Below are 11,571 nucleotides of genomic sequence, written 5' to 3' on the forward strand. Positions count from 1 at the left end.
TGGAGGAAGAACGTGATTTAAACAAAGGGTTAATTGAGTGCATCAGTAATAATAAGTTTTGAGAAAATTGATGTCAGGTTTAAAAGCGTGATTTAAACTTGTCGTAACTTTGCGTGGACTAAATTTTTGTTCGAATAATATTCCTGACATCGGTGTCAAAAAAAAAAAAAAAAAAATGAAATGAGACTGGAGTCATAAAATTCTGGATTCTAAGATTTATCTTCCATCACTAATATCTCCCCTTTTACTTCTAAATCTAAATTTACTCTTATTTCCAAATTCTTCTTCTCTCTCTCTCTCTCTCTCTACTTCTCTAATTCTTCCGATTCCAAAAAAAATACTGGCTCTGTACAACAAATTTTCCCAAATTTCAAAAATTTCGCCTCTACTTTCCAATTCCAAAAAAACTGTACAAATCTTCTTTTCCAGGCTCGTCCATCCATCTGGTGAGGATAGACGTGCCGAGTATAGCTGACCCGAGATGGGAAAAGGTGGCGCTCAGATGCGAGTACGATCTGGACGGGGAGGAATTGTACTCGGTGAAGTGGTACAAGGATGGCGCGGAGTTCTTCAGGTTTATGCCCGGCTCGAGGCCGCCCGGTCGTGATTTCCAGCTGGAAGGGGTGTACGTGGACGTGAACAGGAGCGATAGCAAACAAGTGACGCTGTTGGGACAGGCGAACAATCGGAGAGGTTTGTACAGATCCTCGATTCCCTCTCTTTACACAATTTAAGCGATAGCTGGTCGTGCGTGCACGACGTGGATGGTGTTTTGCCTGCGATATCGCGACGTCTTGGAGAAGGTTTCGCGCCGCTTCGAGATCGGGGGAGGGTGAATCGTGCGCGAGGATCGAATCGTAAATCGTGTGGATCGTGCTTTCTCAGAGTGAAGCTTTCACGAGTTTGTTTCTTTCCTTTTTTTCTTTGCAAATGGACATCACGTTGAGAACGATAGCAAACTGTCCATAGAGAGGGAGAATTTTATTTTCAAATGCTGCGAGAAAGGTGAGAGGTGTGCAATTTGCGGTTCAATATGCTTGATAAATTATTAATGAGAATTAAGGGGATCAGGTGTCTGGAGACTGTGTGTTTTTTGAGATGTGTTTAATATTAGTTCTGAAGTAACATATGCAGGATTTTGTAATTATTTTTTCATTATTGACACGTTTTTGAAGTTTCAGAATTATATTTCTTTAGTAATACCCTCATGATACATCTTTTCTTTCAAAATGCCATTTCCTTAAATATCACGGTTTCTAAAGAAGTCTCTGCATCCAACTACACTACATAAATTTATGCATTAATTATATAATAAATTTATTAACTTAAATTCTACGCGTTTGACAATGATTGAATTTTATCTTCTTCGTTCTTTCTTCACCTTAATCTATCTAATTTCAACTTTCTCCCAAGAAGAATACCGCAACAAAGATAAAAAATATAAAGAATTTGTAAAAAAAAAAAAAAAAACAAAAGAGAGAGAATTCCTTACAGATTTTTTCCCAATTTCAAATTAAAATCAAAACAGCAACTCCGCGAGATTTTCCCAACTTGAACCGAGAGAACGATGAAAGTTAACGGGCTGGCAGAAATTTCGTTTAAATAACCAACGAACTTTCCTTCTTGTGAACGGGGCCCCTATTAAATTTCTATTCTCACCCATTTTTCACTGTTCCACAGGGATCCAGGGTTATTTTCCTCTTTCACATCTTTCGTAAAGTTTCTAATCTTCGAGGCTTCTAAAAATAACCGATCTGACTTCGTTAATTCATTAACGATGATCTTTGAAATAAGATTTCAAAGGAGAGAATAAGTCTCTATCGTTTTCATTTCAATTCGATTGTGATTCTTTATATAATGTAGGAATGGCATTTAATCAATTTTTTGAGGGGCAATTTTGAATCGAAGAAGTTTCTATAAATGAAAGTTTTTTTGTTTGGTTAAAAGAAAAGGATTTTTAATTAATTATAACGTTTTAAGGATTATTGTATCCTGTGAGATGATTGCATTGTTGGTGAATATTCATCGATTCTCGAAAATCAATTTATTCTAAGAATTTAAAAGAAAGATAGTTGAGAATCACAATAACTGCAGATAACGTAATTAGAATAAATACGTGCTTAATATATAGAACTTCAATTTTTAAGTAATAAATTATTTCGAATGATATTTTTTTCATTTATCAAGAATCATTAAATTAATAATAGTAATTAGAAATAATTAATTTTTTTCACCTCTTTTGCTAAATCTAGAGATCGAGAAACCATTTATACGCTTTTTAAATCGAAATCTCGCGAGAAGAATCGCGAATTCGTGTTTAAACTCTTCGTTAGAACCGTTGCGACGATTCTGAAAATTTTTTTCAGAAGGAATTAGAGTATATTGGTGAAAGAGCAGACTTTGTCTTGCGGCAACTTTATTTGAATAGAAGGTTTTTTTTGGAGATTCATGCTGAATGAAGAATGGTTGAAGAGCGATTCATTTCGCCCAGATATTGTGTGTGCGAATTTGAGGATTGGTAAGAGCGAGTAAATTTTTGTTCGAACGGGGAAAAATTGGATGAGGGTGTAAAAGAGAAAATATGAAGAGTGAAATGCGTTAATTTTTTAAAGGATCAATATTATTGCACGATTCTTTTTTCAAGGTATTAAAAAAATATTTTTAAAGTGTTATTATAAAATATCGAAAATGTTTTGGAATAAGTTCTAAAGGGGGTTGAAATAGATTGAAATTAATTTATAATCATAATTGCTTAATGAGTTATTAAGTTTTAGTAGAAATTCTAAAGGAAATATTATACTTAAAGGTATAATAAAAATTTAAACTGGAAATATTATAACATCGAGAAAGAATTTAATTTTGATGATAACGAAGTTATTATTATATAACCGGATGTAATAACAGTAAATTTCATTCAATTTACTTATTTAAATACCTTCTCCAACTATTATTCAGTGGATTAAGATCTTATTAACAGGGATAAAAAAAAATGGGAATATATTCTTTTTCCAATTTAAACGTTTCATTAAACGTACACGTTAATCAAGTCGACTTTAATCACTGATAAAAATTTATTTCAATTCTTCTTCTACTTATTAAATAATAAACCATGTCGTCATACTGTACACGTTATATTCTATTCTTTTCTTTGTTTCTTTAAATATATCTAATAACAACTGTGCCTATGAATACATTAATTTAAATTAAAACAAAGAATACCTAAATATACAATTATTCGAATTCATTACTATCCAATTCACTAATCCACAACCTATAATAATATTACTATTTCTCATAGAAAAGTATTTATAATTACTGGATCCAAGGATTAAATCGAAAAAATAAAATAAAATAAAAATCGAAGCGGATCGATTTCTTGGAAAAATAATTCGAAACAATTTCCACGCGACAGTGAAGGTGAACCTTGTGGGGTTGTACGGGTGCGAGGTGTCCTCGGAGGGGCCGAATTTCCTCACGATCTTCGGCGAGGCGAACATGAGCGTGGCCATCCCCCCCAAGGAGCGACCCACCCTCCGTGGCCTTCGACCCTCTTACGAGGCGGGCGAGACGCTCGAAGTGGAATGCAGCTCGGCGGCCAGCTACCCTCCAGCCCGGCTCGTCTTCATCCTCAACGGGAAAGAGGTGAGGGAGGAATGAAACAGTTTTATGAGAGAGGGCGTACGGCTATTAGAGCCTGGAGAGACATTTCGCCAACTTTAGAATTCCTGATTGTAGCCGCCGTCGCAAAAAACGCGACCCATGCTCAGGGCGAGACTTGGTTTTTTTTTTTTTTAGAGTCTCGTGATACCCGTTCCCTCGCGTGCCTTTTCATCCATCCGCCGTTTGGATCCAATGTCTCGAGAAAGCTAGTGGATCTTTTCGAAAAGTCAGTTTGTTGTCGCGTTTAAACGTAATTTCCAAGTTATGAATCTAATGATTTGTGATGTGAATTGTTATCTCGTATGTGTTTTCATTGTAAATCGAAGTCGAATCGAGTCATAAGTTAGGAATTGAATATTTTTTAACGATCATAATTGTAATAAAATTATTTAAATCGTTCCTCATACTCTTTGAAAAACCAATTGAAGATAGTTCATTTATTTCTTGTGATGTAGTATGAATTTTTGTTTTGCTCATACGTCTTTTTATTGCGTGAATTCGTTTAAAAATGAAAAAATGGAATGATTAAATTTATTCCATTATTTTCTATCTTCTCTTTTCATTAAAATATTATTTTTTTGTCCGAAGATAATTTCCATAATATATGTGTTAAGTCTTCTATATATTTGGATTAAAGATTTATTGTTTCATGAAATTGTAGAATTTTTATCGTTGTAATAAAAACGGTGTTTATTCAGATGGAATTATTTTAAATCGAAAACGATAATGAATATTAAATTGTATCGAGTGAAAAACAATGGAGAATGTGTGTGTGTGTATGTTATTTCTGAATTGAATGTTGCCTTGTTTCGACAAAAAATAATACATTAATTTTTTTTTCATGAAGATGAAAAGTTATTCGTTCTTCTGAAATTGTTTTTCGTGGGAAAATAATCGAATATTGGATTGCTTTAAATATTATCTTACAGTTTTATTATTATTAAATTATTTTGCAAAGATAATAGAAAAATAATCTTCAATTCTTGAGAAGATAATTGGAAGAATACATTTTCTTTAAAACGTATCCAATTCGACGATAGATATACATCAAATTATAAAGAAACTTGATCGAAATCTTGAAAAAAAAAAAAAAAAAAAAAAGAAAAAAATTTAAATTTCAATCAAGACTCTTGAAAATTTCATCGTTTCATGATTTTGAAAATTGGCCGAGCGGAGGCGAATCGAAACAACGAAAGTTTGGAAAGAGAATCGGAAAGTGGAAGTTCTTGGAAAATGACGAGAGATTTTGAATTGCAAATTCAACGCCGGCTAAAGATATAAAATTATAGGAATCGTTTAAAAGGTGCTCGTTTAGTGTTCTCGCCACTACTCGCTCGCTTTATTCAGACTCTTCAGAAGAACTTATTCATAGGTAGGTGGTGAAAGGTAGGAGAAATTAAAACCGTCAGTTTATACTCGAAAATACTTTTTCAAAGTTGCTTACTGTGCACTCAGCTCCTGTTTTCGTCCTAAAAATAACAGACGAATATGCCACCCTATTAAATTCACCTCAACCACTCGAGCCGAGAAAGTTATTTTAGATGCTTGGATAGGATCTTGGGTATCTTGATGGCGTTTCAAGCAGTATAATAACTTTTTTCTCTTCTCTTCGGTGCAGTAACATTACTTGGAGTAACTATGAAACGATTTTTCGTTTTCATACGTTTTTTTTTTTTTTTTTATTTGTAAATCATAAATAGAAAGATTGAGTTTGAGTTACAATTGGAATGAATTTTTTGAATTCTTGTTCGGGAAAGATAAAGATAAAAATTCGTAGAAATTATAGATAAATAAGATATTGTTGTCTCATCGATGTTTCTTTATAATAAATAAGAGTAATGAAAGGAAAAGATAGAACACTCCTTACTTAATCGCACGTTCATCGCTTCACGTTTAAATTTAATCCCATTAATACCTAAAATTCACTTCATTCTTCTATTTCGAACAATCCTTATTCACGAGATCCATATAATTTGATGAAATACAATTAACCACAATACAACTATCTATCTATATCGAAGAATATCTTTCTCTCCAAGAAAGAAGTCGATCGTCGAGAACACTTTCATCACTTTCCAAAACGATATCCAAAACGAATCCATCCCCCAATTATTCCTTCATTCACCCAAGACATTATCGCCAACACTCGAACACTATAGAACCATTATCCACGATCTCGATCCCCCAATTCATCCCCCTAATCCAGCATGAAATTTCACTCGTGAAATTCGGGGGATCGGCTAACTCTCGCCTTCTCTATCGTCAACAGGTGAACAAAGGGTTGATCAGAGAATTGGCAAGCACGAGCCCGACGGAGGACAGCCTCGTGTCCTCGACGCGTCTCGGCCTTACTCTTCGATTGGAACGACACCATTTCCCCGGAGGGACTTTAACTCTCGCCTGTCAGTCCACCTTGCCGAGGATCAGGGGCGACAGGCCGCTCGAGAGGGTGGAAACCGCGACGTTGGCCGCGAGCAATCAACGACTGGCCCAGGAACCGCCCAGATCCGGTTCCACGATCGATCCCCAACCCGTCGTCTCGATCTCGATCTGCTTAGCGATCTTATCATCGTTCAATCACGGTATCTTGCCACTTTTGCACGTTTAACCGGTCAGGAGAATCGTCGAGAATCGCAGACGAGGCTCGCTCGCGTTGGGATCATTTCGCCGTATCGTTGCTTGGTCGAACGATGAAGAGGGGACTTGGTGGAAAGGGATAAGGATGAATTTTTTTCGTGTATGAATTGTATTAATTATTTGAAGAATGATATTTGTGATATTTATTGCACATTTATGGTTCTTGCCTCTCCATTTAAGTGATGAAATTGAATGTACATATAGGTTGCGTACAATTAATATAAATTTGGAAATCTAGAAGTACTCGTTTTGCATGAGAACAAATAAGATTCGTTACGATATTATTCTTCTGAGAGTATGGAGAGGCAAGAATGTGATATTCATGTTCTTAAATAATAAACGATCGAATGTAATTGATATTCCAATTTCCACCAAGCCCTTCGATCACAGCGAATCGTTCGATTTAATCTCAAGTCCAGATTAAATTTGTCCATTTAATTTTCCACTACCGCTGTAAATTTTGCTCGTATCAAATATTCTCGTATTAACAGTTCATACATGATTTGCATCGTTTTCTATATATAATCAGTCTGAAAAAAAAAAAACTGCGAAGCGTTTCATTTTTACTACTTTACTGCTACTTTAACATTCCATTTTATATATTCATCGAGGAAAACTTTCGTCAATTCGTATTTCGTAGCTATTTTAAACTGAGTATTGCGAATATGCTGGCTGCAATGTGATCAGTCGCAAAAAAAAAAAAAAAAAAAAAAAAGAAAAGAAAAAGAAATTTTTTTCTTCACTGCCATTGTGAAAATTCCGTTGCTCACGCAGAAGAAGACACGTTCGTTGAATACGCCGACGATACACGCGTGGACGTGTGTATATACGGAAAAATAAAAGTGCGTAATTTATATGAAATATAAATTATAAGGTGTATCGATGATCCCTCGAGGATAAAGAGAAGAGAGACGCTAATAGCAATATAATTTAAAAATCGAGGAAAAAAAAAAAAAGCGAGTCGTTGAGACGAGACGCGACACTTGTACATAGTGTATGATGTGAATTTAGATTTACGGTGTGTAATTAAAGGGAGGAGAGATTAAAATAAAGGGGGTGGGTAGGGGATAAACACGGTGAAAGTAGGGGGTGGGGAGGAAATTCGTTGTTGGAAAGTTGTTTGGGGATTGGTGGTGAGATCGCAATCACGATGATTATGCGATGGCTCGATAGTTTTTCGAATATACGTGTGTATTAAAAAACGAAAAAAAGAATGGTCGGGAGGATTGATTGGAATTTTGAAGAGACGAAAGGCATAAATTTGAATCGATGGGGCGAGGAAGCGATTCATATTTATGAATTCGTTCGGGATAATTTAAGTTTTTTTTTTTTTTTTTTGTTTTTTTTTTTGTTTTTTTTTTCCCCTCGTGGTCTCACGAGATCTTTTTTGGTGGCGTACAAGAATTTATAAATATATACATATATAAATATATATATATATATACATACACGTATATGTATACACGAATGATTCGTCATATTTACGTTTTATTGTAATTTTACATGATCCATATCTGACCGTTACGACACATTTCAAACAATAAAGAGAAACGTCAGGCATAATGATTCTGTCTTTTTTCATCTCACAATCCCTCTTTTTTTTTACTCGATGCAGGTAAGATTTTAATATCTAAAACGATAACTTTCTTCTTCTTCTTTTTCTTTCAAAACTAATGAATAATTGAAAATATAAAATTTGATATACATGTATACATATTATATTACATTATTATCATGTTTGTTAACTGAGCTAAGTGAAATTGAGAAACGTGTAATGCACAGTGTAAATAATCGGTTATCAGCTTCAGCTATTTCTGTAAATCCCTTATCTATTCCTCCAATCATAACCATCACAGACTTTGGACCCTTTACATAACATTAATTCATTCAATGTTTAACTTAACTGTTTAAATACACTTACACGGGGAATATGGTTATCTGCATCTTATACCACGGATTGTGGAAACATAAAATAGAGTTCTTAGCAAGCTTCGTAATCTTATCGTTTCCCATAAGCATAAAGTCACGCTAGACTTTGCTGTTAATATTTAAAATTATATTTAACTTAATAGAATACGATAACTATTTATGCTTCGTTAAAATTAATAAACAGTATTATATAATCTTTTCTTATTACTCTCTTAATATTTTAATTAATATTTAAATAATTTTTAGTCTTAAAACTTCTCTTTTATTCGTTCCTCTATCAACTAATTCTCGTCTGAATCCTTGAAAAGGATTATTCTTCTGTTTCAGCAATAAAATTCTTCTCCCCCCCCTATTTCTTTCTCCATTATTTTTCAAGATCTCAAATACACAACCACAGCAAAAACTACCCTATCAATTTCCTTAAAAAATTAATTTCCACTTCCACGATTCTCTCCATTCTTTCTTTCTTTCTTTCTTTCTTTCTTTCTTCCTTCAAAACACGTTAAAGATATTGCCCCTGCAACCTTCTTCTCCCCACCACTTTCCAAATACCCCTTAAATTCCTTCTAAATTCCTATTCTCAATTCCGTGCTTCCTTCCTTCCTTCCACATCCTCCACCGTCCATCCTCATTTCCGTTACCACCGAGTCGAAAGTGATTCACGCGAAGATAGGGGAAGAATTGTGATAACAGGTTGGCCGGAATAAAAGCGATTAGGGATCGGTGAAAGGAAAGGAGAACAATTTAGCGGCCGGTAAACAGTGGAAAACGGGAAATCTAAATCCCAGCCAAAGGATTTCCTGCACCCCCTCCCTCCCCAACCAGGTTAATCCATCCTCCAGTATTTCGACTTATCGGCTCGAGAATTCACTCGCCTCTTCCTCTTCCCCCTTTCAGATTCGATTTCCAGATTAATTAAGGATCGCTGGCCTGAAAGAACACACCCAGAGAGACCCTCCACTATAGGGAAACGCGTGACGAGGAGTTCCCTTCCGTTTCGTGAGACATCGAAATCGATAATGGCATCTTTTCTTTTCTTTTCTTTTTTTTTTTTTCTCCAATGATTTGAAAACGCCTTTAACGAGAAAACTGCAATTTCGAATTCGCGTCTTGGCCACTTAACAGAGAGAATTGGGCTCCTCTGTTAGGGTGGTTCGTTTACGATACACGGAGCAATGGTTTCGATTGATCGATTGGGTTCACCGTTGATAATGTCCCGAGGGTTGTCGCATGTAGGGGGTTGCATGTGTTTGAAGATCGATTTAGGATCGTATATAGGTATTTTTGATTGTGAAATGTATCGGTTAACAAGATGTTTCGTCGTTAATTATAACTTTGGAATCGTTGAGAATTGGATAATAGAACGAAAGTTTACACGTGATTTTATTTTTGATTGACGAGAGATATTGAGATGTTGGTAATAAAATCTCGATGAGAAGATAAATTTAAATTTTGTAACTATCTTCTTAGTTTTCTTGTGAGAGTTGCGATTCTGTTTGAAAATTATGGAGGGCCTTTTTGAAGTATCGTATTGCATAGAAAGAAGCTCTTATATATGATTGGCAGATATTGAAACGTTGATAATAAGGTCTTTTGTGATTGAAAAGGTGCTTCAGTTATTCTAACATTGTTCATCTTGTATCCTATATTGGTATTTCCGTCGCTATTATATCAGTCGCGATGAATGAGGAAGCAATTTAAATTTCTATGGAAAGATTATTTTATGCTACATAATTTATATAGCTTACGAAGAATTATTATTGTACTGCATATATAAATAATCTCTAATATTTAATCCAATTGGAATTTTTGGAATACAATAACACTTCGAATCGACAAGTGACGCATCGAACTCAAGATAGATTTTCTAAAGTTTCACCCCAAATTTAATATCTTTCATTTCCAGCAAAACTTTCGTTTCAAAATCCTCTTCGTATCGGTTATTTTCAGTAAAATCTATCCGAACGAAACCAGTCCACCTTCAATTGAACAATGTCGAACGTCTAACCGTTTAAATCATTTTTCGATAAACCATCCAACAAAATTAGCCACGAAATATCGATCACACTCTTCAATCAGCTTGCAAATAAACCTCGCTCTTCATATTACGTATCTCGTTCCACAAAGAAAGAAAGAAAGGAAAAAAAAAAAAAAAAAAAGAAACAGCTCTAGAAATAGTAGCGTTCGAATATCAGTTTCAATGATCGGTTTCTTCAGTGCGCCAATGAGTTCGATGAGTTCGCTCGTTTCACCTGGAATGACCTATATACTCCTTCCACCCTTTCCAGATAACCCTTTCGAGATGATGTGCAGCAAGGTTGGTTGTGAAAGAGAGAGAGAGAGAGAGAGAGAGAGAGGCAAAAAAGAGAAGTAAGGGGAGAGAGGGAGAAAAAAAAAAAAGAAAGAAATGAGATCAACTTGGATTCAAAAATGGCCGCGAGGTTGTTAGCTTCAAGACGCTCGAAGGCACACGGGTAAACCCGCTATTATCTCGGCATTGTTTTATGACTGTGACAACGCTGGAAAGCCAAAAGCTAGAGAACGCCACTATTCTCCGTGTAAAGGTAGGATGTGTGCTCGTGCTCGTTTGCAACCGTGCCGATTCCTCTTACGCCCGCGCATCCGTTTTCGTTTCTGTACGAGAGACAATGTTCGTAATTGTTCATGTCAGAGCAGAGCAGAACACTCTTCTTTTCTTTTCTTTTCTTTTCTTTTTTTTTTCAGTACTGGATGAAGATGACCGGATCGTAAACTCTTTCGAGCATTAAATATTTCGTACAATTTTCGATGAGATTGTCGACGGTTTAACATGTTGCTTTCTTACATTATAAGAAAATTGTCATATTTTTGAGGTATTGAACGAATAAGATCGTACAACTCTTTATATACGAGCGTTATACATTTGAATTCTTGAATAATTAGTAATCTGACAAGCGTGACAATTACAATAGAAATATATTTTATTTTATACATATGGCGGGAAATTTAAATAGATACACGTGACAGGAAATGTTACGAGTGCTGTATTAACATAAGCATGGCTACTTGTGCATAATAGATATAATCACAGAATCAGTTATATGCGATTGATGAAGTACGTCAGATCATCACGATTCATGATCAAGAAGATTGCGATTTAAAAATAATTTTAATTGAAATTGAGAATGCTCTTCTTTCATCAAATGAATGAAAACGATGAAAAAAAGAGTTAAGTGAAACAACGTACGTGGACTTTTGCTGAAATAAATTTGGAGCAAAAAAAGGGAAGAGACGCGGAACCACAGGGAGCAAATCAAGGGTGATATTTGAAATGCAAATGGGTTTACTTAGTCGAAGACAGATAAA

General features: G+C 35.0%; 1 protein-coding gene across 2 annotated transcripts in view; it reads left to right on the forward strand.

Annotated features, from left to right (window-relative positions):
* Positions 1-7,863, forward strand: part of LOC100868445 (uncharacterized) — an 80,050-nt gene extending 72,187 nt beyond the window's left edge. The window contains exons 2-4 of one of the 2 annotated variants that reach the window (XM_003691484.4): positions 430-693; positions 3,413-3,642; positions 5,930-7,863. In XM_003691484.4, the coding sequence (XP_003691532.1) occupies positions 430-693; positions 3,413-3,642; positions 5,930-6,268 (833 nt within the window). In that variant the 3' untranslated portion in view covers positions 6,269-7,863. The remainder of the gene's footprint in view (positions 1-429; positions 694-3,412; positions 3,643-5,929) is intronic. The other variant, XM_086917455.1, reaches the window with a different exon arrangement.
* The last annotated feature ends 3,708 nt before the right edge of the window (positions 7,864-11,571 follow it).

The sequence above is a fragment of the Apis florea genome, unplaced genomic scaffold (genome assembly GCF_048593485.1).
Source record: "Apis florea isolate Af1SG1 unplaced genomic scaffold, ASM4859348v1 contig_2201_pilon, whole genome shotgun sequence".
Lineage (NCBI taxonomy): Eukaryota > Metazoa > Arthropoda > Insecta > Hymenoptera > Apidae > Apis > Apis florea.